The following is a 24431-nucleotide window of genomic DNA, read 5'->3' as shown; positions in this document are numbered from 1 at the left end:
TCAAAGTCTCTGCTTTAAAAGATGAAGCTCATAGCACAGCATGAAAATCTTGCTTGTATTAGATGTGTATCTTTTAAGCCCTAGATTTTAAGATGTAAGACAGAAGGCCTCCAAATGGAAGCTGTTCAGTTGCGGAACTGAGGACCAGATACAGAAACCTGTGGTCCTCAGCACAGGACCCATGAGCACCTCTCTTGTTGCCTGGCAGTTTCTTTGCTCTTCCTGATTTTTAAAAACTTTAATAGATTGTTTTAATTAGGAAAAATAATTGGGAGGCCAGCATGTTGCAGAGCTGGTGCCACACTCCAGTTCTGGTCTATCTTTGTTTTCAGGAATAAAAGGACCCTGGAGGTGTTCTTAGAAAATAAAAATGGTTGGTGACTGCAGCCTTGTGTGCTTTCTGTGAAGTAGTTCTTGGAGCACAAAAAGCTCAATTAGGAGACAGACAGACAGACAGAGACAGAGACAGAGACAGAGACAGAGAGAGAAGGAGAGCGAGAGCTCAGAACCCACCTCTCCTTTATACTTGGGTTCATGGGTGAGTTAGCTATTTTTCTTCTTTTGGTCTCCCCAGTTTGGGAAAAGTGCTTTATGATTCACTACAGCCACATTGGTAGCCATGTTGTCAGTGAGAAGCCTCCTCATGGCAGACACTCTGTGGGAGCACCCATGACACACTCTCAGAATTCCAGATGTGCTCACCCACCCAGAAGAGGTTGGGAACTCCTCTGCCCTTAGTCCATTCACTTCCAGCTGCTGCAAACCATGCTGAGATGATCACATGGGATGCTTTGTTGTACACTGAACCCAGCTTTTAGGGTGTCACCACCACTAATCCAGATCTAGGGTGGTTTGTGCTAGCACAATGACACTGTTGTGCTAAACTGCCTCACCAACTCTAAACTTTAAAATCCTGTGTGTTTGGTGGGCATTCAGTGATCTCTAACTACTTTATAATTGGACATGCCCCCTGATCATACTTTCCATATGAACAACGTTGGATGAAGGGGGCGTTGTGTATTTTGGTTGTGCCACTGTCATCTCATGCTCTGCCAGTCCTGGGCCCAGGCTTAACTTGCACTGGGGATGTGTCTGAGGAGTGGAAGCCTGCAGAATGTGTGCAAACTTTCTCGGTGGAATAGACATGAGTTCCCAAAAAGGAGAAAAAGCGTTGCCAAAAAAGGAGTACTGAAGATGTCACTGATTCGTATAAAATTTACACCTGCTGATTTCCATGTGTTAGTGCACATTTAGAAATTATTGGTATAATTTACATAGAAACTGGGCATATTTGTATCCGTAATATAGAAGGCTGTGACCAAGTAGAACTGGACACGTCAACCCTTCAAATAGAGGACAACTGCAAATAGAGAGTGATTCTTTGGTAGCTTTTCAGATGGAGAAGTGTTCTTTGTAAGTGTGGGTATGTGGCTATCCCATTTCTCCATGTACTGGGACCCTGATCATACAGAGTTCTTTCCCATCCCTCATGATGTCTCTGCCTGTCACTGTTTAGAGACTGTATTTTCCACAAAGGCACATCCTTGAGAAAAGGGGTATGGGGGAAAGAAGAGAGGGTACCTGGGAGAGTCACCCTCTTACCGCTATAAAGGCAAAATAAAAGGGATATTTTATCATGAGTGCTTATGAAAGGGAAGAGCCCCTCTCTTACACACTAGGTCCTTCCTCCACTAAACCGATGACCTGTCCTTTCTTTTCTGCCTTGTGGGTGAACCATCTGCATGGCTCACATTTCCTGTCCTCTTCAGTTCTCTTTCAGAGTTTGAGGAGTTGCATGTTCACTCACCACCCCCACCCGGGTCCCACAAGCCTCTTTTCAATGTCACTAATGTGACTGAGTTTCAGGATGGATTTACAGATTGGTTGAAAGGCTGAAAAATCCATGCTTGCCCTTACTGGGAGCATGGCTGAGCTTGTTTGTGAAAGCCTCTGCTCAAGGCTGCAGGAGAGCGTGCGCTTCAAGGGGACTGACACATTCAGGGGCCCACCAGCATGCATACTAATGCATGCCATACACTGCGGGTTCTCACGCCTCACATATAGTTCTCTGCACTCTGGTTCTGAGAGCAGTCTGCTATTCATACACAGGTCTTCAAACATACTACAGATTACAGGGAAAGCAAAATCCCTTCTGAACACAGTTGCTTTCCCTGTTCCTTTCCCCTGTTCCTTCCCCTCCAAGTCAGGATGTGCTTTACCTGCTGAGTTTCTACTGCTGAAAATGTAAATGCTCTTCCAGCTAACCCCAGCCAGCTTGGCTAATGGGTGAGGATGATGGTTGTAGACCAGAGCATCAGGAGAGCTCCAGAAAGAGCAAGACCGAGATAGGTATCCATGCTATCATGAGATATAAAGAATTTGATTTAATTTATTCTTTAAATCAAGAATTTGATTTAAATCTCTAAATTTTCAGTTATATGAATAATTTGCATATGCCAATACGTCAATCGATGAGGTCTTTTTGAGTGAAACATTTCTTTTTTGATGATTCATGGGTTAGGCATTTAAATTGGCACATATTGCACTTGAAAAATTGTCAGCTTGTTTGTCTCACTGACCTCTGAGAGACCTCACCAGCATTCTTCTGTGCTGCCAGCTACCTCTACAAGATTCATACACTGGGTGTCAGGTTGGATGTATGCTTGCTGGCATCATAATGGATTCCATCGCAGCTCTCTCACTAGGTAATGGCTGCAAGCCACCACTGTCATGAGTAGGTCCCCAAAGACACTGAACTTCAAGCTTTGGGACAGGGCAAAGTTCAGGATGAAGGAGGAGGAAATGGCCATCTGCCTTTGAATCAAGTCACAGTCTTATGCCAGTCCATCTGCACAGCACCAGTGGGATGGTAGAGAGTAGAGCTTGTACAGTCAGCAGAGGTGATGGAGGAAACCCAGGAGAAAAGGCATCCATTCAGTAAGATGTGGGGCAAGTATTAACCTTCTAGAAACACTTTCAGATGGTGTTAATTCTTCTAGCTAGGAAATCGCATCCTACCAGCTGCAGCCAGAGCTTTCATTCCTGCCTCACAAACCCAGGTTACCCTCAGTGCTGTGTTCTGTATTGTTACATCATATAACTGGTTGAGACATTCATTCCTGGAGGTGAAATGGAGTATCACTTTTACAATATGGTTACAAAAGGGAGTGTAACTGCTTATGCTAAAGTGAATGTTCATACAAGCACTATGGGCCTATATTTTAGCTTGTACAGGCCTGAGGACTTGGAGATGGTTGCTGTATGAGCCTGCAGTTTACAGTAGATCAGAGAATGTGTCAGTTGCTAAAGGAAAAGTGTAAGAACCACCACAATGTATTTTTAGACTCCCAGTCTAAGGTTACAGTCATATAGTGTTTACCTGGGAGTCAGCCCCATTAAACTCAGTGGGATTTACTTCTGAGTAGATGCGCTTAGAATTGCAGAATTACGTGGGAAAGAGCTGAGTTCATATCCCCACCCAGCCACAATGCCTACTGTTTGACATTGGGCTGGTCTCTCTCTCACACATACTCTTTCTTCCAGCCTAGCCTACCCTACCCTTGTTGTGAAGGATAAGCAGGGAATGCATTGTGCTGGTCAAAGCTCTTTAGAGTAAAGGTGAGCAGAACAATACTGTAATAATGACTAAACATGAGCTAGAGCTGTATTCCCTAAGGGAGTTCGTCCCATGTTAGCTCCTGTGCCAAGCCTCTTGTTCCCTGCTAAGCAAGGATTTGCTTCATTTTGGTACGTGTTCTGAAACCTCTGTCTTAGAGCTACCAGTAAAGCTTCAGAGAAATATATCTTAATGGACTGCCTTCTATTTAAAAGGCTGTCCAGTGTAAGCATAGTTTAAACTAGGAAAAGACAGATCCTTTGCTTAAACAGCACACATTTCCTCTCACCTGCAAAATTCCAACTATTACAAATACTGCTTATTTGCTGACCAAATTATTAATTCTATGCTTTTTGACTGTAAGCTGGAACTGGTAGACCTGACCTTCTGTACCAGTTTTGAACTACATATAGTCCTTCATAGATCCCACTTCCCCATCAGTTCCATTTCTTCATGACAAAATGATGTACGTTTTCTAGAGCAAGGGTTCTGCGGTTCTTTTGGGAACAGCACAGCACATCAGTAAAGTCTGTGTCTGCTCACTATGGGATGTTAGAAGCTACTGTGCAGTTGGTAGTAGTGTTGCTATGTTCAAATTAACCTGAACGTGGTGCTTAGTTGTGAAATGTTGTAAACAACAGTTTCAAATGATTGTATTTCCTTGGAAAGGGATACTGCAGTTTTATAAGCTGGAATGCATGCTGCCTTGGGGGGACTTTGTCTGAAATATGAAGGATCACTAAATAAATTGATAATAAGTGGGCAAGTTACTAATGATATAGTGTGTTGCTGATTAAGTAATTGTATATAATTGAAACCCCTTGCTTTGGAAATTGATGGAAACTGGGCAAAAGACAATATAATAGTATGAAAGAGGGGGTATTTTTGACTCCATACTTAATGGATAAACCAAATCTGCTGCAGTTGCAGGCTTTTCTGCTTGTTCTGCTGAGTCAGTTCTTGGACTTCTATCCAAAGTCCTGTCCTTATGGCAGCATTTTAAGTAAGTTCTCTTACAAAGAAGGGCAAATGTACTATATCTGGGATTTGAGCCATTACTTCTTAGTGACCCTGAATGTGGAACTGGCTTTTGAAGTCCCTCCATCATTTGCAAATGTGTTGGCAGCTTTCAGATGCCTGAAAAGATGTAAGAAAGGAGACAGTTCATTTTATTCCTTGGATTTAGGACAGATTTAAAGCCAGTGTACTGTAGAGCTTAAGAATGTTAGACTTTGAACCACGGACTTTCCATTTCAAATCCCTGGTCAGCTCATGAGGTGACCTGGAGTCCGCCACAGTCCCTCAGCACAGGGTTGTAGTGATGATAGCATGGTATAAACAAAGCCACTGTGGGCTCCAAGAAACAGAGGCAGTGGAGGAACATGATACACAGACAAACACATAGATTTAAAGCAGAGGTAGAAAACTGCACACTGATTTCTGGGGGGAAAAACTTCACAGGAGAGCTGCTTGCCTGGAAAAGTGGTCAGATCTCTTTCCTTGGAATCTTTGAAGCAGGAAAAACTGCTTGTGCAGCCCCCCTCCCCCAACTTTTCTCCACAGCCCACCAGATAAGTGGTGCCGTGGGAGGAGGGCAAAGGGGAGAGGCCAACATGCTGTTCCCTGGTTTGTGAGATTGCTGTTTCCTGCTGTGAGCAGTGCAAGCAACAACCTCCTTAGTGGCTTTCACTGACCTCACCCCCCCCCCTCCACATACACACTCCTGCAGAAACCCTCACTCAACAGTAATCCCTAGATCTCAGCAGATAAGGAGAGGAGGTTAAACATTCTCCATTCTTGCACCCTAAAATGTGGGGAAGGGGTGTAGCTCAACAACATGCTTTTCATGCAGGAAATCCCAGGTTGGGTCCCCAGCAGTTTTTACTGGAATGCCAAGGGCCACCAACTGGACCAAGATGCAAAATAGTGGCTTAGGGAACAGAGCCAGTGGCTGACTGAGCCACACACTGGGATATTACACAGACACAAATCTACACCTGAGTTACTACAGATCATGGGCTCCAACAGCCCAGTTTAGATCTCTCAATGGGCCTTGTTAAATGACAGGAAATTGCATGTGCTTGCTTGTTGATCCACTGCAAATCAGTCAGAGACCTGCCGGTAGATCCTGATCTACCTTCTTCCTGGCTCCACTTGACTGAGTACAATAATTGCTGCCCAACATAGAGAAAACAACAGATGCTCACTTGCTTGTTACTCCTGCTCCAGCCAAGTTGCCGGTTGAATTCCCCGTCTGGTATCCTCTGGGTCTTTGGGGTTACAGCTCCCAAGACTCCTGGCCATTGTTTGTGCTTGTTGTGGCTGATAGGAACTGAATCCAGAACATCTGGAGAACACCAGGTTGGGGAAGACTGAAGTAGGGCACGGGAAGTAGGAATTTGCACCACAGCTTGCATTAAAAGTGGGTCTGAGAGGTGTTTGAATGAAGTATGTGAGGTTAGATCATACCAGTATTCTGAGAAATGGTCCCAGGCATGCAGGGCAGTGAGGAGGAAAGGGTAGCATCATCTGAGGGGGCAGGAGAACTTCATATGGTGCTAGAGCTGGTGACAAAACCACAGATAAGGATTGCCAGGGTATGAATGATCTGTGGCATCCCTCCCACAGCTGTGGTTTGAGGCGGGGGCAAAGGGAATAAAGGACAGCAATTATCCAAAGCCCCAAGGCAGTGGCACAGAAAGAGACCCAATCCGAGCTCATGGTATGGCTATCTGCTTTGTATGTACATATTCTTTGTATACATACATGTTAGATTCTTGGTTGCTTAACAAGAGAACAATGTGCAAGGGAAGTAAAGCTGGACTTGTTTGAATGTTTGTGAGAGGAAGTAGGTGAGCATTAATGAAAGCAAACAGGTGCTATAGAAAAGCTTCCTGCCTCAGGCATAGTGGAGAGGAAAAAGTCTTTGAAGAGGGGTTTATATAGTAAAAATGAGGAGGACCTGGCAGGCAGCCCAGCGGAGATAGAACTAAAGGGCAGCAGACACAGAATGCGGTGGCCAGCAAAATGGCCATACCTAATTGAGTTTGATCATCCATGCAATAGTTTCCTTTCCCTCCATTCTCTGGGCCATCTGAGTTCCTCGTGATTCAAAAGATTTGCCTTTCAGAGGGCTTGAATGAATTTTTCCTTTCTTTGCAGGCCTTTGCACTGAAGCCAACTGAAGAACCTTATGATTGCACTATATGTAACTCAACTCAGCTAGGACTTCACTAGAAAACAACCAGCTCCTCTGCCTTTTGGAAGGAACCATCCATCAGCTTTCCCCAACCTTTGCTCCTCATCATTGGCATCTTCTGTCTCCAGGCACTGAAAGGGGCACCTACAAACTAATTCCATCTTTCATCCACCTCATAAATCATTCCCCAGCCATGTTCCAGCGACTCACCAGCCTCTTCTTCAGTGACAGCAGCACTCCTGAGGACCTTGAGGAACCCAAGCCCTTTGTTTCTAAAGAGGAAGAAGAAGATGGATGGCTCATTATTGATCTACCAGGTAAGAAATGCTAGATACACTAGCATCGGATTTGACCTAGATAAACCGTCATCATCAAACTGGAAAATTGCAGAATAGCTGCTGTTGGAAACTGGAGCTTCTTTCTGAGAATGAGCAGCCCAGATTTCTGCCATGATAATTTTTTATTTCTGAGGGAAATGAAATACCAGTGTCTTTGCCTCCCATTTGGTGGAGGAGTTGAAGCAGAGCCTTGTCATCCTCTGGTTATAATGCAGTGTGACAACTGAGGGGCAGAAAGACCCCAGCAATCCTAAGCAGCAACCAAGAAGTGCAGGCAAGTGAGTCTGCCTTCTCACTACCATGGTCCCCAGCAGTGAATGCACCTCTTCTTTCTCATCATTGCTTCAGTGACTTGCTTGCCAGGCAGAGAACCACTGACAGGTGGCACCTGCTTTTTCTTCTTCTATAGCATCTGGAAATCATAGGTACCTGCAGCTGCTCTGAGTAATATTCTAAAAATGCTACCTCTCAACCCTTCTGGAACCCCTGCATCTTTAAGGGTTTGTGACTTGCAAGAAACAAAGATTGTCCTGCTGGTCCATGAGTAAAAAATCTCCCAAATCCAGTGGAACACCCCCCCCCCTCAACATACCCCAATCCATAGTTAAGCAATACTTTGTCTAAGGCCAACCACAATACCACAAAAAACTGTGCAAGCTTTGGATTTCTCCAGAACTCTTGCCCCCTAGCTGATGAGTTCTAAAGAACCCAAAAGCTCACACAGGTTCACAGAGTCGTCCCTTCTCCCTGTAGCGTTTTGTCTGGTCCTAATGAAGGTATTCCCTAAACTGTGGATTTTAGATTCCTTTTTCCACCAGAGTTTTTAATGTGTGACTTGTAAATAGTTCTGGTTTGCCTGCTGTCTACCAGCCTGTCCTTTTCCCCAGCTATTCTGGATGTGGTTGCATGATGCAGCGGCACACAAGGGGAAGGAAGGCAGCATCTGGACAACTGCTTTTCCCTTGGGCCTGTTTTATGTAACAAACATAAACTTCCTCCTGAGTTGGCTATTCCTGACTTATCTGTTCCCAACTTAAAATTTCTTGCTGCTTCAGTGCTGAGTGTTGAGCCGCTTCTACATGCCTAAAATGGAAGTGGAGAGAGTTAAGGGTTAGCTGCCAAGTGCTGCCAGCCAATTAGCTCCACTTCTGCAGTCAGATCCTGGCACAAGGGTGGACCTTGGCTGGAAAGTAAACTACAAGCTTGCCCAGCATAGAACTATTGCAACAGAGCCTCTCCCTAGCCATGTTGCAGCCATGACTTTCAGTCTTCTACAATTTTGCTGTGATCTTGTGTTTCTTCCTCTCCAGGATCAATCTGTGCCATCATATCTCACCCATACTATCATTGTAACCTTTCCAGTGCCCTTTGTTGCTTCCTTTGACAACAAGAGGACTAGCAAGAGTATCAGGTTATAGAGTCTTCTGAAGAAATGTCTTGTTCATCCGGAGGATGGGCTAGCCTATGCTCTAAGCCAGCATTCTTCACTGCGAGGCCTAAGGACCTCAAGTGCCTTTGTCTCTTGCTTTCTCCTTCTGCAGTAGCTGCTCGCTCGCAACACTTCCAACCCTGCCTTGCTTTTTGTTTGAGAGGTGGGCCAGCTCTTGTCATCTGGGCTACTGGTGGGGATTTGGAAGACCTGCCACGGATTAGCTGCAATGTGGCTGAGGATGGGGAAAGGAAAGGACAGATCCAGTCAGCTAATTTTGCTCCAGAGACAAAAACATATATTTATCATTATACATAATATAATTATTGTATTGTATCTCTGCCCCACCTTTCTTCCTTTTGCAAGAAACCCAAGGAGGCCTACGGAATCCTCCTCCACCCCATTTTATCCTCACAAGAACCCTGTGAAGTGGGTTAAGCTGAGAGGCCCAGAGTTACCCAATGGTTTCACAGCTGAGTGGAGACTAGAGGCTGGTCTCCTGAGCCTCAGGCCAGCATTCTTCACTACTATACCAGACCGGCACTGGTGCACTGCTTTGGAGGAGCAGCCCACTCAGTTTTATACTTTAGTGGACACCAGGCTGGGAAAGGTTCATCTAGGTCAGGAAGACATATCTTTGAAAAGTTAAAAAACAAAAAGCCACCTTCTTCTATGCCCACTTTTAAAAACAAAAATAGCAACACCTTAGCACAGGAGTGGGGGAAAACATGGCCCTCCAGTCATTGTTGTACTGCATCTCCCATCAGCTCTAGCCAGCCTAGCAAATGGGAAGGGATGATGAGAGTTGTAGTCCAAGAGGACCACACATGTCCCATTGCTGCTTAAGCAGCTCCAAGCTTGCTGGCAAATATTTTGGTCTCTGCATTCTCACCTGCTATGCAGTGCCAAGAATCTGCAAGAAGCCGTGCCACTTAAATAAATAAAGGCGCTGCATTCCTCCTGTCAAGGAGAGATTGAATGATTGCCATCTTCTTTCTTAGCAGTGAAACTGCATAAGCCTGAACATGGTATCTACTGAGCTTCCACCTTCAGAATTACTTGCTGACTGTGGCAGTGAGTCACTGGGTGGCTCTTTCCAGAGCAGGAAAGGTGTTTTCACCTGTGGGAGCAGCAGAGGAACTGAGCCTCCTTGCTCTGGCAAAGGAATGGAATGGAACTAAGGCTTTCTGGTTTTACAGATTGTGAAGGTTACCATAGGAGAAAACAAAATTATTGTGAGCCGCCCCGAGGCTTCAGCGAATGGGGCGGCATAAAAATGTTTTAATAAATAAATAAATAAAATAAAATAAAAAATGAGGGGAATGATCAAGCAGAAGCTAGAAATTTGATGCGGGCTAAGAACTTAAGAACATTAGAAAACCCATGCTGGATCGGACCAGCAGTCCTCTCTCTCCAGCACTCCATCCCAGTGGTGGCAAACCAGCTGCCCACCAGATGGGTACAAGAGTTCCACCTGCCCAAGTTCCTCAGGAACTGGTGTATGTAGGCACACAGTCTCTGATAAGAGAGGTAGCACATAGCAGACAAAGCTACAAACCACAAATAATATATGTGGGAGATTTCTGATTGGATCCCCCAGCTTATTTTTACCTTTAAAAGAGATGCAGGAAATTCTGAATTTTATCAGAGGGTGAGCTCTGGGGAAGACAGTACTGAGCCCTTTTCATCATGCTGTTTTCCTGGCTAAATTGCCCCAATGGTTATTACTAGCCTCTCAGGGATTGGGGGAGGAGAAATAAATGCATGACACAGAGCTTTTATCCCTGCAGATTTATTAGCAGCTTTAGGGTAGGGAGACTTAGAAGAAGACAAAAGCATAGCGGAAAGGGTTAAGTTTGCCCTCCCCTCCCCCCCCCCACCCCAGCACTGGTGTTTTGATCCAAACTAGAAACCCCCACAGCTTTTCCTCATTGACATATCCAGTCACAGATTTGATGTCTGACATCAAATTGACCCCTCACTATGCCAATAACTTGGGCACCTAACCGCAGTCAGTAATAGTGTCCTTCCAATGACCTGGTGATGATATCCACCACGTAGAGTCCAGCTCAAGTCTCTTGTGAACTCTTTGGAAATGTAATCTCATTTTCTGAAATTACTTAGGCCCAGCATGACCCTTTGAAATCATTTCATCTACAGAGCGAGGAAAGAGGGGGGATTGAGCAGTTTACTAGAAATGTTCAGGCTAGGTCCCATTAAAATCAGTGTTCCTGGGACAGGTGTCTCTATGTATGTATGAGTGCATGCATTCTGTATTGAGAAAAGCCTTCAGGGTCAGTCCAAGGGCTGATCTTTTCCAGTATCCTGTTCCCACAGTGTCCAGCCAGATGCCATGGGAATCCCCTAAGTACCCTCCTGATTGTGTTCCCTAGCAACTAGTATTCAAAAGCATTTTGTTTCTATTACTGGAGCCAATATATAACCATCATGACAAGTAGTCATTGACAGCCTTTTCCTCCATAAATCTGTCTGATTCCCCTTTAAAAGTGTCAAGCTATATCCAATATCCATCCATATCCAATGATATCAAATTCTATAGTTTATCTATGTGCTATATAAAGAATTACTTCCTTTTATTTGTCCTGGACCGCCCACCAATCAACTCCATTGTATAACCCCTTTGGGGGTCTAGTATTAATTGAGAGGAAGAAAAATGTATCTCTGTCCACTTTCTCTACAGCATGCATAATTTTGTACTTGACTATCCTGTCTCCTTGTACTATTTTTTCCCTAAGCCACACAATCACAGATGTTATAAACTTTCCTCACAGAGGAGTTGCTCCAGCCCCCTGATCATATAGTTGTTATTTTATGCACTTTTCCTACCTTTACAATGTCTCTTGTTAGGTGCAGAACTGTAAACAGTATTCTAAGTGTTGTCATATTATCAGTTTCTAAAAAGGCACTGTGATATCTCTGATTCCTTTCTGAATACTTCTCAACATGGACTTCACCATATTCCTAGCAGCTGCACACTGGCTCAACATCTTTAGCAAGCTACCAACCATGACTCCAAGACCCCTTTCCTGGTCAGTCACTGCCAGGTCTGAATCCAGAAATGTGTATGTTTGCCCCAGTGCATCTCTGTAAGCTTCTTTACCTTGCCCTGCATTTGCTTTTCAATTGCCTATTTAGACAGTTGAGGGAGTTCCTTTTGGAGCTCCTTACTGTTCCTTTATATTGTAAACACTCTAAAGAATGTGGAGTCATACACAACCTTGACCAATTCAATTCTCGCCAGATTATTTATGAACAAGTTTTAAAACCACTGATCTTTAGGATGTTAAATATAAAATAAAAATGTAAAATGGACACCCTTGGTTTTTTAAAAAGATAACAGAAGGGAAAGACATGTCTACATTTCTACTGGAGGAGACAACAGGGGAAGGGAAGAGAGGATGGAGGAAGCAAGGGCAAGAGGAGCCCACTGTGCGCAATTTTTTTTTTTTTTTTTTTTTGTAGAAAGGCAGTGGCCATTCTCATCTGCACCGTGGCTGCCTGTTTGCTTCAAATGAGTACAGCTGAGTGTGTGGGACCTGCTTCCAAGATTTCTGGGTGTGCAAGGCTCCCCATTTTATGACGCATAGGGAGAAGCTCAGTCCCTGATAATAAGGAGCTTGGTCATTCTGGTCAGGACTGCCATCTGTTCCAACCCAAGTGATCCCCTGCCATGACTTGTTGATAAATGCCTGGCTCCTGTTCCTCAACAGAACTTTCTCTCTCTCTTGCTCTCACTTTTTCTCCAATTAAGATGCACCATCTGACTTGCAGCCTCATTTCCCTTGAAAATTAATTTATCCTAATTGCAAACACCTGCAGCAGCATGCTTTTTTAGACCCCTTTCCGTGTCTCTCTATAGGCTTTAGCCTGTTGTTCTTTCTCTACATCAAAAGTGAGCAAATATTTTTCTGTCCAAGACTACATTCTCTCACATGGAAGCATAATGTCCGTGGAGGCCAGTGCTGGGATGCCTGTGAGGGCGACTCTCCCTTTCCACTTTCAGACCTCCAACTCTGTGGGTGGGGAGCAAGGCTATTACTGTTGTTATTATTTTTACCCTATATGGAGTTAAAAATGCCTGATGTGTTCATGATTCCAAAAAAGAAGAGGCACTTACTATCATATAGCAAATGTACATTGGCTACTGGAGCATCCCCAAGAATTTCAGATCTGTCTGTGCTTTACAGACTACAGCAAAGATTTTGACTATGTAGCTCATGAGAAACAAAAATGACAAAAATCAGGCTGTCTGCTTTGGACATATCAAAGAAGATAAAGCTCACTGTAAAGGCAATAACATTAGGGAAAGTTGAATGCAGAAGAAGAGAGAGACCAAATATGAGATGGATCAATTCCATAAAGGAAACCACAGCCTTGAATTTGCAATTGCTGAAAAGGGCTTTCAAGGACAGGACATTTTAGAGAGCCTTTATTCGTAGGGTTGCTTTTGAATGACTTCATCATGACTTGATGCCAAGTAACGACAACAGAGTGCTTTTATTTGTTTAGTACATTCTTATACTGTTTCTTACTGTAAGGAGTACAAGAGAGCAAATGTGGTTCTTTCCACTCTACCAAATTTCATTTTAGTTTTACAACAACCCTATGAGACAGTGGCTGGCCTAGGACTGACAATGAGTTTTATGGGTGGATGGCAGTTTAAACCTGTTTCTCCCTGCTCCTAGTCCAGTCCATGTTGCCTGTCCCTCTATGTGCCAACAGGAATAGGCAGCTTGTAGCCTTCTGAGCCTTTTGACCTACAACCACACCATTCCTAATCATTGGTTATGAGGAGTGAGACTTATGGGTTTTGTCAGCCTGACTGGCTGAAGGCACACATGCTGCCCTCCCCAGATTTATCTGATGTTTCATACAGTAACAGAAGCAACAGAGGCAGACCCCTACTAAATGACCTTGCAAATCTTTATCATGACAGTGGGAGAGAAAACAGATGGAGGCCAAGGAAGGAAAGAGGCTGAATAACGGGGATATCAATATGTCTGAATGCAGTGTCATAGAATCATAGAGCCGGAAGGGATCGTAAAAGTCACCTCTTCCATTTGTTCCATCATAGCCATTCCTGCCTTCTGCTGCCACCGTTGCATTGCCCTCCATCCCACCCCTCTTCCATGCTTCTTATTACTTTGCTACTGCCATGCTGGCTCAAGGGTGGGGCACCTGCACCCCACCTCCACTTGTTCCAGCCACATGGCTCTCAACAAGGAAAGCAGCTGCTCCAGAAAACCGAGCAAAGGGGGAGCAGCTGTCAGGCCGCTCTAGAACATCTGCTGGAGGAGGAAGGATAACAGTGACAGTGGGAGGCCCTTTTGGTGCGGGTGGAAGCATCTGGGAGAATCTGCTGCTCCTCCCACTCTGCTGCCTGATGTGAGCACCTCTCCTTCACAGGTGGGCTAACCCTGATCTATGTTGCTGTCTCTGCTTAAGACTTGTGAGTTCACCTGGTCACAATGAGCATGATGGTCATGACAAGAGTGAGGAACTGGAGCAGCATCCTGGCCTTGGTCATTTCCTTCTGCATAGTCTCAGAGATTAAGTGCAGGAGGAGAAGCAAGATGGCGGAGACTCAGTCTAGGAGGAGCAGGGCCTGCAAAAGCTAGCACTGAGGTACAGAACACATGGACCTGAGAGACAGTGTTGAAGTTGGAACCTTGATGAAGGTTTAAAACTGACTAAAATGAAATCTGATCTGTGTTATGTTCAATGGCAATACATATTTTCTCTGACTCTCGAACTTTATGAATGTAATAATCCAATGGGTATCGCCCAATGTAATTATTCAATGGGCATGTACACTTGGGTAATGGTGCTCCATCAAGAGAGCAGTGTTCATGTTCAGGGGCTTAGTCCTCCCCCAGTGATGTGCAGGGTTGTCACCTTAATATAACAAGGGCCTTTCTGTTTTTCCTCTATCCAGTGACTGGGGTTTGGGTCATCTGGGATGGGATAGAAAGGGTGCCTCCTTGGGAAAGCCTCTTTTTTCTATCCTTCTCTACTAGAAGGATAGCACCTGTGCAATTGTAAACCAGCTTTCCTGTTTCTTTGCACCTTCTTGTGCCATCGATTTCCTTCCACAATTACATCTTTCTTTATTCTTTTGAAAGTAGCTTTGTAATCAGTCATTTGTTTTAGCTATGTATACATTAATTAGCATACATTAGATGTGTGATGGCTGAAGGAGAATCAGGCACATTTAGTATTTGCAGATGCTCTTTGCAGCTCCGTGTTCCTCTAGTGCTTTGATAAACCACTTTGGGAGAGCATCTTGCTTGGCTTGTGGGTCGTTTCTTTCCTCCACCACCCTTCCCCCTTTGTCCAGCATGGTGGTTCACACTTTGCAAAACTGGGCTGCTTGCAAAAGCAGCCCAAGTGGCCCCTCGGGGCAGTCATGTTTGAGGGGCAGCACATGATCTGAGGAGCACTGCCTGGGTCCATGGCCCTGTGGCAAAGGATGCATGCTGAAAAGCAAATCCCAGATGGTGCTCCATTGCAATTGCAAGTGGTGCTGAGGAGCAGATCATGGGGTGCAGCTATTTGAGGTGGCAAAACATCTTGGGCCAGCCCTGACTCCTCAGGGAAGGTTTTGGGATGCAATATTACAGAAATGCCTTTGGGGTGTCATTTGTACTAATAATGGCCCCCTTTCTCTTCTCCTCCCTCACCCCTTCCTCCCCATCCATTGTATATTGAATGTGTGCACCATGCCCCCCCCCCCCCCCCCCCCCCCCCCCCCCCCCCCCCCCCTTCTGCTTTTCACCCGCGCCCCCCCCCCCCCCCCCCCCGCCCTCCACTTTCCGCATGGCTTTGAACTGTGGGATTACCTCTCCCTCTCCCTCCTCCTGTTTGGCTTGTGTTGAATTTTATTTCTGTTGCTGTTCTGGCTGTTCCCCTTTTGTGTGGGTGGTGACTTTTGTTGTCTCTCATTAGATAGTTATGCTTCAACCTCCAGTAAAGAGCGGTGGGTAGGTAAGAAGGATTCTGTTTGTGCTTCTCGTTGCCGCCATGGGTCCCCTTCACCTACCACATCTTCGCCCTGCTCCCTCAGTGACTGTGTCAGCAGGCCCGTGCCCTCTCAGCCTGACCCCTGCTTGATGGACGAGAGTTGGTTTGTTACCCCTCCCCCCTGTTTTACTGCAGAAGGTCCTGACCCTGTCAGCATGGAAAGCAGCCCCATGGAGGATCTCTTGATTGAACACCCCAGTATGTCTGTGTACGTCACCGGCAGCATTGTTGTGGAGAGCGAGAAGCCTGAGGAGCACATCCATGAAGGGTATGTTTGGGACAGGGTGCAACTAGGTCAAGGAATTTGTTTAGGGGTGGGCTCTCCCAGCTCATTCTGAGCTGGAAAAATGGTAATGGGACCAGTTAATCCGTTTGGATACATACTTTGGGACATGGATGAGGAACAGTTGGGGGATGCATGACCTCCCCACCTCCTGGCCTTTCATAAGCTGGAGGGTGTTAGGCAGCAGGCATGCCCCTGCTTTGCCCAGCTGCGCTTCTGGCTGGGGACCGGCTCCACCATGCATGCACTTTACCTGGCTTGGGCAAGCAACCTGCCTTAGGCAACGAAGTGCTCCATCCCCTACCTCAGCCATGCCCATTGGGAGAAGGCCCAGCACAGTCTGAGGGGGCGTCTTGGCTGCTGTCCAGGCCAGGGACACTATGTCAACACCACGTTGCGCTCCCGTGAAGAGTGTCTCTGGCTTTGTGCAGCGTGCATTGCACTCACATCCCTTCTGGATGGAATATGTAATCCTCACATGAGACGGCTTAGGTGTCCATGGATAGTGATCCTACCTAAGTTCAGGAGGCGCCTGGCTGCAGAATTTGCCCTCCAGTTAATGGGAACAGCAGGGCTCGGAACAGATAAGCCGGTCTGCTGGTTTGCCAGCACATCCTCACCTTCTCACACGTGGGATCTATTGATTAGAGAATGCAATATATCTTTTGTCCTCTTGAATAGGTCTTGACCTATCCAAACGTGTATCTTTCATTGTGCAGTGAAGTTCCTGATTGCCGTTTGCAGCGCCATGCCCCACACCACTCCACCTCTCTTGCCACCAAGGCTGCCATTTTGGAGAAGGTCAACCAAGTGCGCCGGATTCAGAGAGCAAAGCAGCAGATGGAGAAGCACAAGCTAAGTCAGAAAGTCATGAAGCGGCAGAACCGCACCAGAGAGTGCCGCCCACGACGGGCCAAACACCAAGGCAGCTTTGTCTACCAACCATGCCAGCGCCAATACAACTACTAAAGCTACTTCAGGAAGTCTACACTGTGGGGCATTATCTTTTAACTTTCAGCTTCATCACTTCCTCACATGCTTTCAACTGAAAGGATTGTCTTCGTCCATTTCCTGAAACGAACCCATTCCCCCTGTCCAATGTTGAGAGAACCTCCTACATTCTCCTGAGCTGGCAACATCCAATGGTAGTTCTTCTGGGGCTTTTCTTGGGCTTTATTTCCCCCCTTCCCCCTTTTAGCAACAAATACATTTTCTGATCTATGACCTATTTTCCTCTTTGGGTTTAATCTCTTTCACTACCTTCCCTGCTTCCCTAGTATTCCTCACAGATTTGTAACTGAAGGTTAAAGAAACCCAACATGTCCCACTAACATTGACCTAGTTTTCACATAACACTAACCCATGATATAGGTTGTTGAATTCTGGGCTGCTTATAAACCATGGTTTTTAACCATGAACAACCAAGAAGGAAGCCACATGGTTTGTTGTTGGCTTGGGAAGTCTGCATTGTTTAAACTATGGGTTGTCATCACATGTGAACTCAGAACCATGGGTTATTCATGGATTGTTTCACCAAGTTACAGATGCAATAGGCAACAGCTGCTCTACATGCCAAGGTTATAGTGCTGCAAAGCATTTTGAATACAGGGAGTGAGCAGGCAAAAAAGGAAGGAAACCAACCAGAGAGTGAGAAAACAAACCATACTTTATTCAGTTACCTGTCTGGGTAGAGCAACAAACTGTCGGTTAAATAATCCAAAGGTTAGTGTTATGTGTGAACCAGATCATAAAGGAACAAGTCTGCAAGTCTGCTCTGAAACTCCAATGTATATTTTGGGGGTTTTATGTGTTGGAAAAATGTGTATGTATCTTGGTTACCAAGAGAGATCATTTCCCTTTGTGTTGATATTTTCCTTGGTTCCTAGGTAGCATGAATTAACACACTGGCTCTTGTAGCGGTTACCAGTGTTGGACTAATTTGGTGCTTCCAGTGCATATATCACATTTCTTTTTCTTTTAATGTTATTGAAGGGACAAGGTGCCCTGTCATTCCCTTTTGGCCCTTGTTGCAATGGGGAGCCTGTGACATCAGTGCCTTTCTTTATGACATCACACTCTTCACAGTGGATATAGACTGTGATGTCAGAAATGGAAATACCAGGTTTATGTCCAAATTTGAACATGCAAACAATAAATACACCCAATAGGTCCCATTTCAATGATTAGCAAAAAAGTATCAAGATAGAAGGCCCCTTGAAAATATATACAAATTGCATATTTGCTGAGTCCATACAGAAGCTGGTGGTATGAATCATCCTGGCATATTCTTCATAATATTCAGGTTATGAGCCAACTCCATGGAAAATTGTGGGAGTTTTGTCATTAACTTCAAATGGAGAGTAGCTTATGCCAGAATTTTCTGTTCAGAAATGTCATGCAATGTAAGGCAAAACCTTTGAAAGTCCATCCTGAGCTTCTGCAATTACCAGCTGCAGAGGTTCAGCATTATTTAAAGCTCATGAGTTGTTTGCTGCAGTTCACACATAATGGCTTTTTCAAAATACACACAGAAGAGACTTTTTCCATCTGGTTATTTGCATGGCTAACACAGTTTTTCCTCCCAATAATATTCACATCTCCATAGATTAATGATCAGGTATTCAAACCCATGTGGGCAGAGCACAGTGGGAAGAGCTGGCAATTTTTAGAAGGATGTGAATGTGCATAAGCATAAAATAGAATTAAAAGCTAAAATCCTGAAATAGAATTAAAGTATCAAACTTGCATTTCTTCTTCTCATGCCTTTTATCATAAGGTTGCTCATAGTAATAATCTTTGGTAAAAGGATGTTTTTATCATATTAAAAGGAAATTGCTATCATAACTTTGTAAAAAGAATAATTCTGAACAGAAGTGTGAAACTTCTTGTTCTGAGGACCTTTATTGGGGATGAATGCAGTCCAGACACACCAATAGCAAGTGTGTTTAATGAGAAATAATTTCTCTCACTGGTTTCAATAGGACTTGAAATTCTTTACTCTGGCTGGATCATGCTCTAGCACCCAGAGTAGTGGTAAAACATAATTTAATTAATTCATGTATCCATCCTCCACACAACATTTCAAATTCATCAGTATTCTTATTTTAGCATTGCTAAAGCCAATGACCTCAACAGAGAAAGGGGCTTACAACTTTGCAGAGGTAAAGTATGTTGAAGAGAATGCTGAAGGACGTTCAGTGGATAAGGTACTGAAAGAAGCTGGATGATGAAGGGGAAAGGGTAGAAGACAGAATACAAGGCTTAAGGCTGGAATCCTATGCACACTTCCTAGTATCACAGCCTTCTGCCTGATGCCCTTCAGAGATTTAGGACTACCACTCTCATCATCCTCACCAAGCCCATTTTCCAAAACATTTGGAAGGCTGGGAGAAGGCTGTACGAGAAAGTAAGTGTTACTGTGCTCAATGGACTCATAGGATCAGAGAAGATGGGATCTGAAGTTGCTAGACAGATGTAAGCCAAAGATATGGAGGTCTGGACTTTAGGCAGTAGAAGAGTGGTAGGCAGCCTGGTGCTTTCTAGGTGTCTTGGTTTATAGTGCCCACAATGTTTATTCATTGGCTCTGCCAGCTGAAATCCATGGGAGTCCAAATGTGAAACAACTGGAGAGACCCAAGTTGCCTCCTGTGGAAGGAATGGCCCCTAAAAGGTCAGATATGCACTTGCATTTTGAAGAAAGCCTTTTCAATTCTAGTGTCCCCTATAAGTACAGTTCCTAGAACATGAGATAGAGAACTTGTCATCTGAAGCTTTAGTGGATGTCTGCTCAGAGCAAGATATCTTAATGAGTAATTTGTTTGTACTACAGTTCTGTAGTTACCCACTTTAACAGAACCACGTTTGAAATGCATGTAAGAAAACCAAAAGGACAGGGCAATTGCTTCCATTTAAACCCTTTATTTTGGTCATTATGCTTCCCTTTTCTAATCGGCATCCCCAGAATATCCACATCCTGTTTATGGCCATTTTGTCTACAAATTCTTAAATACTTGCTCAATACTCTAAGAAATGTACTATAAAATATAAGAACATCCTCTAGTTATACACTTGTAAGTTTGAAATGTTAGGTTTAACACTTTTTTTAAACAAAGACAATAAACATCTGTCTTGAATCTCAAATTCTAGGTTAGAAAAGTGAAAATGAAACAAGAACACATTTCAATGTAAAGGAAAGACCACTGTCTTCCCATATTTATTAACCAAGGCTGAAGAGTCTGTTAGCATAAAGTGTACTTAATATTGCTTGATAAATGTGTGAATGCAGGAGCTTTCGCCTCAAAATAAAGGAGCAACATTGACACTCTTCTGAATTTAATGTTCTGACCATCCTAAACCTGGAAACAAAATTTTCTCCATTAACTGCTAAATCAAAGGAGTTAAACAGAGTCAAGGTCATACATCTTGGCAATGGTGTTTCTAAACTTTTTTTCTTTAAATGACAAACCCTCACCTTGATTCACAATCTTTTTTTCAGAGACCCCCTTCATTTCAATTGATTTGCCAAACAGCCTTTGAAGCAATGCTTTGCTGTTCGAAAGGCACAACTTCTTGGGTGTTGGTAGAACCACCTATGTAGTTTTCTGGCTCCTAGCCTATTTTTCTAAACTAACCAGTCTGAATTCTCCTTTATAACTGAACAGAACTTTTTCCATCTGAGCTAGAAACAGACCTCAGTTGTCTTGATACTTATGCACAATGGGCATAGGTGTCATTTTCCCCTTTCTGATATACAGGCCTCAAACCTTGTGGAACAGTGTTGTAAACTGAAATCCAACAGGTGCTGCTTTGCCAGCCATGGAGAAATGGGCAAGCTGTCCCTCTTGAGTGTCTGCCAGCCATACTGCTGTAAAAGATGTTAAGGTGACAGCCATAAATACCTTCAAAAACTGCAGGCTATGCATTTGAATGGAACTGTTAGTGAACTGGGTAAATAAATAAGAGATCAGATCCCTCTTAAAATATTGACTTCTTTGCCCTCCTTCATGATTTACCACCTTCACATAATTATTTGCTCACTTTTTGCCTCTTCTGAAAAGGGTTCCCAAGACTGTTGATTCTGTTGATCCTTATTCTAATGAAATTGATGATAAATCCCCATCTAGGATCAACAGCTGCTTTTTACAGCTGCTTAAGGTGCACCAGTAACACCCAGTTACATGTGTAGAGCACTGGGTAGAGCATCTTAAGAACAATGGGCCAAAACCTCTAAACTTGGTTGTCTCCTACTTGGCAACAGGTCCAGATTTCCTCCAGGAATCAAAGTCAAGAAAGAGAAGTTGGAAGCCTGGTTCTTGTTTCTGAAGGAAATGCTAGACTATTGCTCAAATTTGAGACTTCTGTATATGAGGCTTTTAAGTCACTACTTTACCAAGGCTTCTGCTTCTAGATTCTTTGCAAGTTTTAATCAGCTCTTCTAAGTGTTCCCACAACTCTTGGGTTTTCTTTCTCTGCCATTCTACAGGTTCCTTCAAAAACACAAGGTGGTGCATTTTCCCTAATAACAGAACACTTTCCTCAATCTTAAAAACAAAAATGCAGAAATGGTTGCAAAGCCTGGGAAAGGCCCTGGAGGATTATGTTGTGTTCAACAGCTGTAAGCTACTATAAGTGAGCACAAAATAAATACCTTGTGTGTAGAAGATCATATGTGCTGATTGTAACACTTCCTCCAGAAGCCACGAGGCTAACCTATGAGATACAGAGAATGTGACCAGCAAAGGCAATTGAGTTGATCTTGGTTCTTGGGCAAATTCACTTCGCAACAGTAAACATTCAGTCCAATGGTCCCCAACTTAGAAGCCTCTGACTATGGAGGCTCATGTGCATCCAGTGGGTGAACTGAGATGCTGTGACAGTTTCTTGCCCTGTATGTTTTATCTGGATGGCCATTTCCAGCTATTTAGATGAAGTGCCAGGGAGGGAGAGAAGAAGGATGAGGCATCAACAGGAACTGGCATAAAGAGATGATCCTCCCACCTGTCCCCTCAGCATACTCCTTTCCTCCTCTCTGAGGTACATTTCAGCTCCCGGAGAGGTGGACCTATGACAACTGAAAGAGTGGCAAGGTAGATTCTTGGCCCTTAGAGCATTGAAGACAGAGGACCTCAGTGCTGGGACTCCAAAGAATTCTAAGGCCCCCTCAGATGACAGCGAGAAGGCATGGGATTGTACCCTAAATGGAGCAATTGTTTTTATTGATCATATTGTCCACTTCTCATATGACTTCCTTGGAAAGTGAAAGAACTGGCAGGTATGAACTTGAGTTGTGTGTACCAGCATGGTGGTGGTCAACATCTGTTTCATCTGTGTCTTATTAAAACAGGCAATTAACACTTTGTTTAATTTTGTGAAGTGTTTACATCCATTTGCCTCTTTGATTTCACACTGAATGCCTTTTACTACAGCAACTCTGTGAGGGTGGGGGAGAGTCAGGATGAAAGAATTGAAGAACTGAAACACATTTGGGGCAGAAAATCTCATTCAGCAAATTTTGCTTATGGAATTTCTTACACAGAAGCCCATATTTACATGATAGAATTGGAAAATTAAAAGTGATTGAAACCTGAATTTTGAATGTGATGTTAATTACATTACTATCACATTCAAAATTAATATTCTGAATTAGCTTGGGATGAATTTCCTGTTTTGATTAGCATATATATAGTAATATTCAAATTCTGGTGATAAGGTATCCAAAGGGACCATTAAGGATCACATTCTAAATATTAACAGAATTCTAAACATTAGCAGAATATCAACAGCATTATGTACCTCCTACTGATGCAGCCTTCCTTTGAGAATTACCATAGTATTTGCTTATTTTAAGCAATGAGGCCTAGGTTCCACATTCTTTCACACTACACTAAAATCATTATTTGATTACAAGTCTAGACATGCTACAGTATGTTGCACCAAAACATATGGGACAAAAAGTTGAGCGTGGGCATCATGGGACAGTCCTATCATGAAACCATTCCCTCTCAGAGCACAAGGAAGGGAGCACTTGGTTTGTCCATTGGGTGACAGCATCACGAGTGACTGCATGTTTGAACTGGCAGATCTTCTGGTTTTGGTGCCTTAACAGTGCAAAACAAGAGAGGTGGACAGCAGCAACAAGAAAAAAAGCATGAGCTTGGCCTTTGGCAAGGGACCCATGGAGTGGCATTTACTTCATGAGTGCCAATCCCAGAATTTTGCTCCCAGATTCTTGGGTCAATGTATAGGCTTTGGGGCTAACGGTGCAAAATTTTCCCACTGCAGACTGATTCTTTAAAAAGAATAAACACACGGTTGAGGTTTTCATGTACTTTGAAGCACAGCATCTGCCTCTTCGTGCCCAAAAATACCGAGGGCAAATAGTGGGACTGCCCATAGTGCAACTGCTTCCAGGGTGCTGCTTGGCTACTCTTGGATACAGATGAACATGTTAGAGGGTCTGTTCAGCAAGACAGTTCTTTGGTTTTTAAAACAGAACGGGCAGTAAAAGTTTTGTATGAGGCTGCAAAGCTTCCTGAAAAAGCAATACCTTCAATGAAAGTAATTAGCATTTCCTCTTCCTTTCAAAAAATATTCTGTTTTAATAACAAATATTGAATTAATAAACAGTGTAGCCATCCATGCTTTCTCCTTTTCTCATCCAGGCCATGATTTGTACACCAGTTCAAAGTTAAGTGGCAATGCTTCCCAAAGTATGAAACATAACCAGATTCCTAAGGTCTTGGAACAGTGTGCACAGGTCCTGAGAGTTAGAATTGGTGTCTGCATTACAGGTGAATTCAGAAAACAGAAATTCACCTAATGCTGTTCATATGGCCTGGAATTAATTTCCTATGTAAATTGGAGACAATAATCCTCCTGAACATTATAGCCATGTTCTAAGGGGAAAAAAGGAACTCTAACTTATTGTAAATACAGCATTTCCTATTACAGTGCAAATTTCAGAAGTCAAACGCTAAAGTATTATTGGGTCTTTGTACACACCTCATAAGCATTGTCAGTTAAAACATCTGCAGAATGTCTGTATCGTTTCTTTATGACAACTAGTTGAGAAAAGCCATCTAATGTCTCCATCCATTCAGCAAATCCATTCCAACAACAGTATTTAAAAACACCAGCTGTACTAGAGCCTCCAATGTTAAGCCGAAGGAAAGGTGCTTTGAACTTTTAACTTGTGTGTGGTTGTGTTTGTGTATAGGTGTAAACGCAAATGTAAATATGTTACAACAAAGAGAAGATGTAAGCATTTTTCTTTATTACTCAACATTTTAAAATTGTGTTAAACTGTGCAATGCTTCTGAATGAATTAGCTGGAATATTGTTGTAATGGCTTCCTTAATGGAATAGGCGGAGTACTAATATCTTTTTCTAAAAAATGTATAGAGAAAATTTACAGCATGGACTCAGGGACAAAATGAAGTGTGCTACTTTAAAGACACATGTTTCAGAACTGTATGATTTGGATGGAGGGTCCTGGGGTTTGTATTTGTGAGGGAGGGGGTATGTGT

At 43.7% G+C, this 24431-nt stretch overlaps 1 protein-coding gene and 1 long non-coding RNA gene across 5 annotated transcripts in view; one reads left to right on the top strand and one right to left on the bottom strand.

Annotated features, from left to right (window-relative positions):
• The window catches only part of TP53INP2 (tumor protein p53 inducible nuclear protein 2), a 33162-nt gene extending 10893 nt beyond the window's left edge, over positions 1–22269 (top strand). The window contains exons 2-5 of one of the 4 annotated variants that reach the window (XM_044447521.1): positions 6779–7132; positions 15549–15587; positions 15759–15891; positions 16626–22269. In XM_044447521.1, the coding sequence (XP_044303456.1) occupies positions 7009–7132; positions 15549–15587; positions 15759–15891; positions 16626–16875 (546 nt within the window). In that variant the 5' untranslated portion in view covers positions 6779–7008 and the 3' untranslated portion in view covers positions 16876–22269. Of the gene's footprint in view, positions 1–6778; positions 7133–15548; positions 15892–16625 lie in introns of all 4 variants that reach the window. The other 3 variants (XM_044447523.1, XM_044447520.1, XM_044447522.1) reach the window with 3 other exon arrangements.
• Positions 20521–22524, bottom strand: LOC123031973. The gene is made up of 2 exons (XR_006416430.1): positions 21554–22524; positions 20521–20770 (listed from the first exon to the last, which is right to left on the bottom strand). It is a non-coding gene; the product is annotated as an uncharacterized LOC123031973 (long non-coding RNA).
• Positions 22525–24431: the final 1907 nt, after the last annotated feature.

This window comes from Varanus komodoensis, unplaced genomic scaffold (genome assembly GCF_004798865.1).
Source record: "Varanus komodoensis strain SLA01 unplaced genomic scaffold, ASM479886v1 scaffold52, whole genome shotgun sequence".
NCBI classification, from domain to species: Eukaryota; Metazoa; Chordata; class Lepidosauria; order Squamata; family Varanidae; genus Varanus; species Varanus komodoensis.
This window is presented reverse-complemented; position numbering and strand designations above follow the sequence as displayed.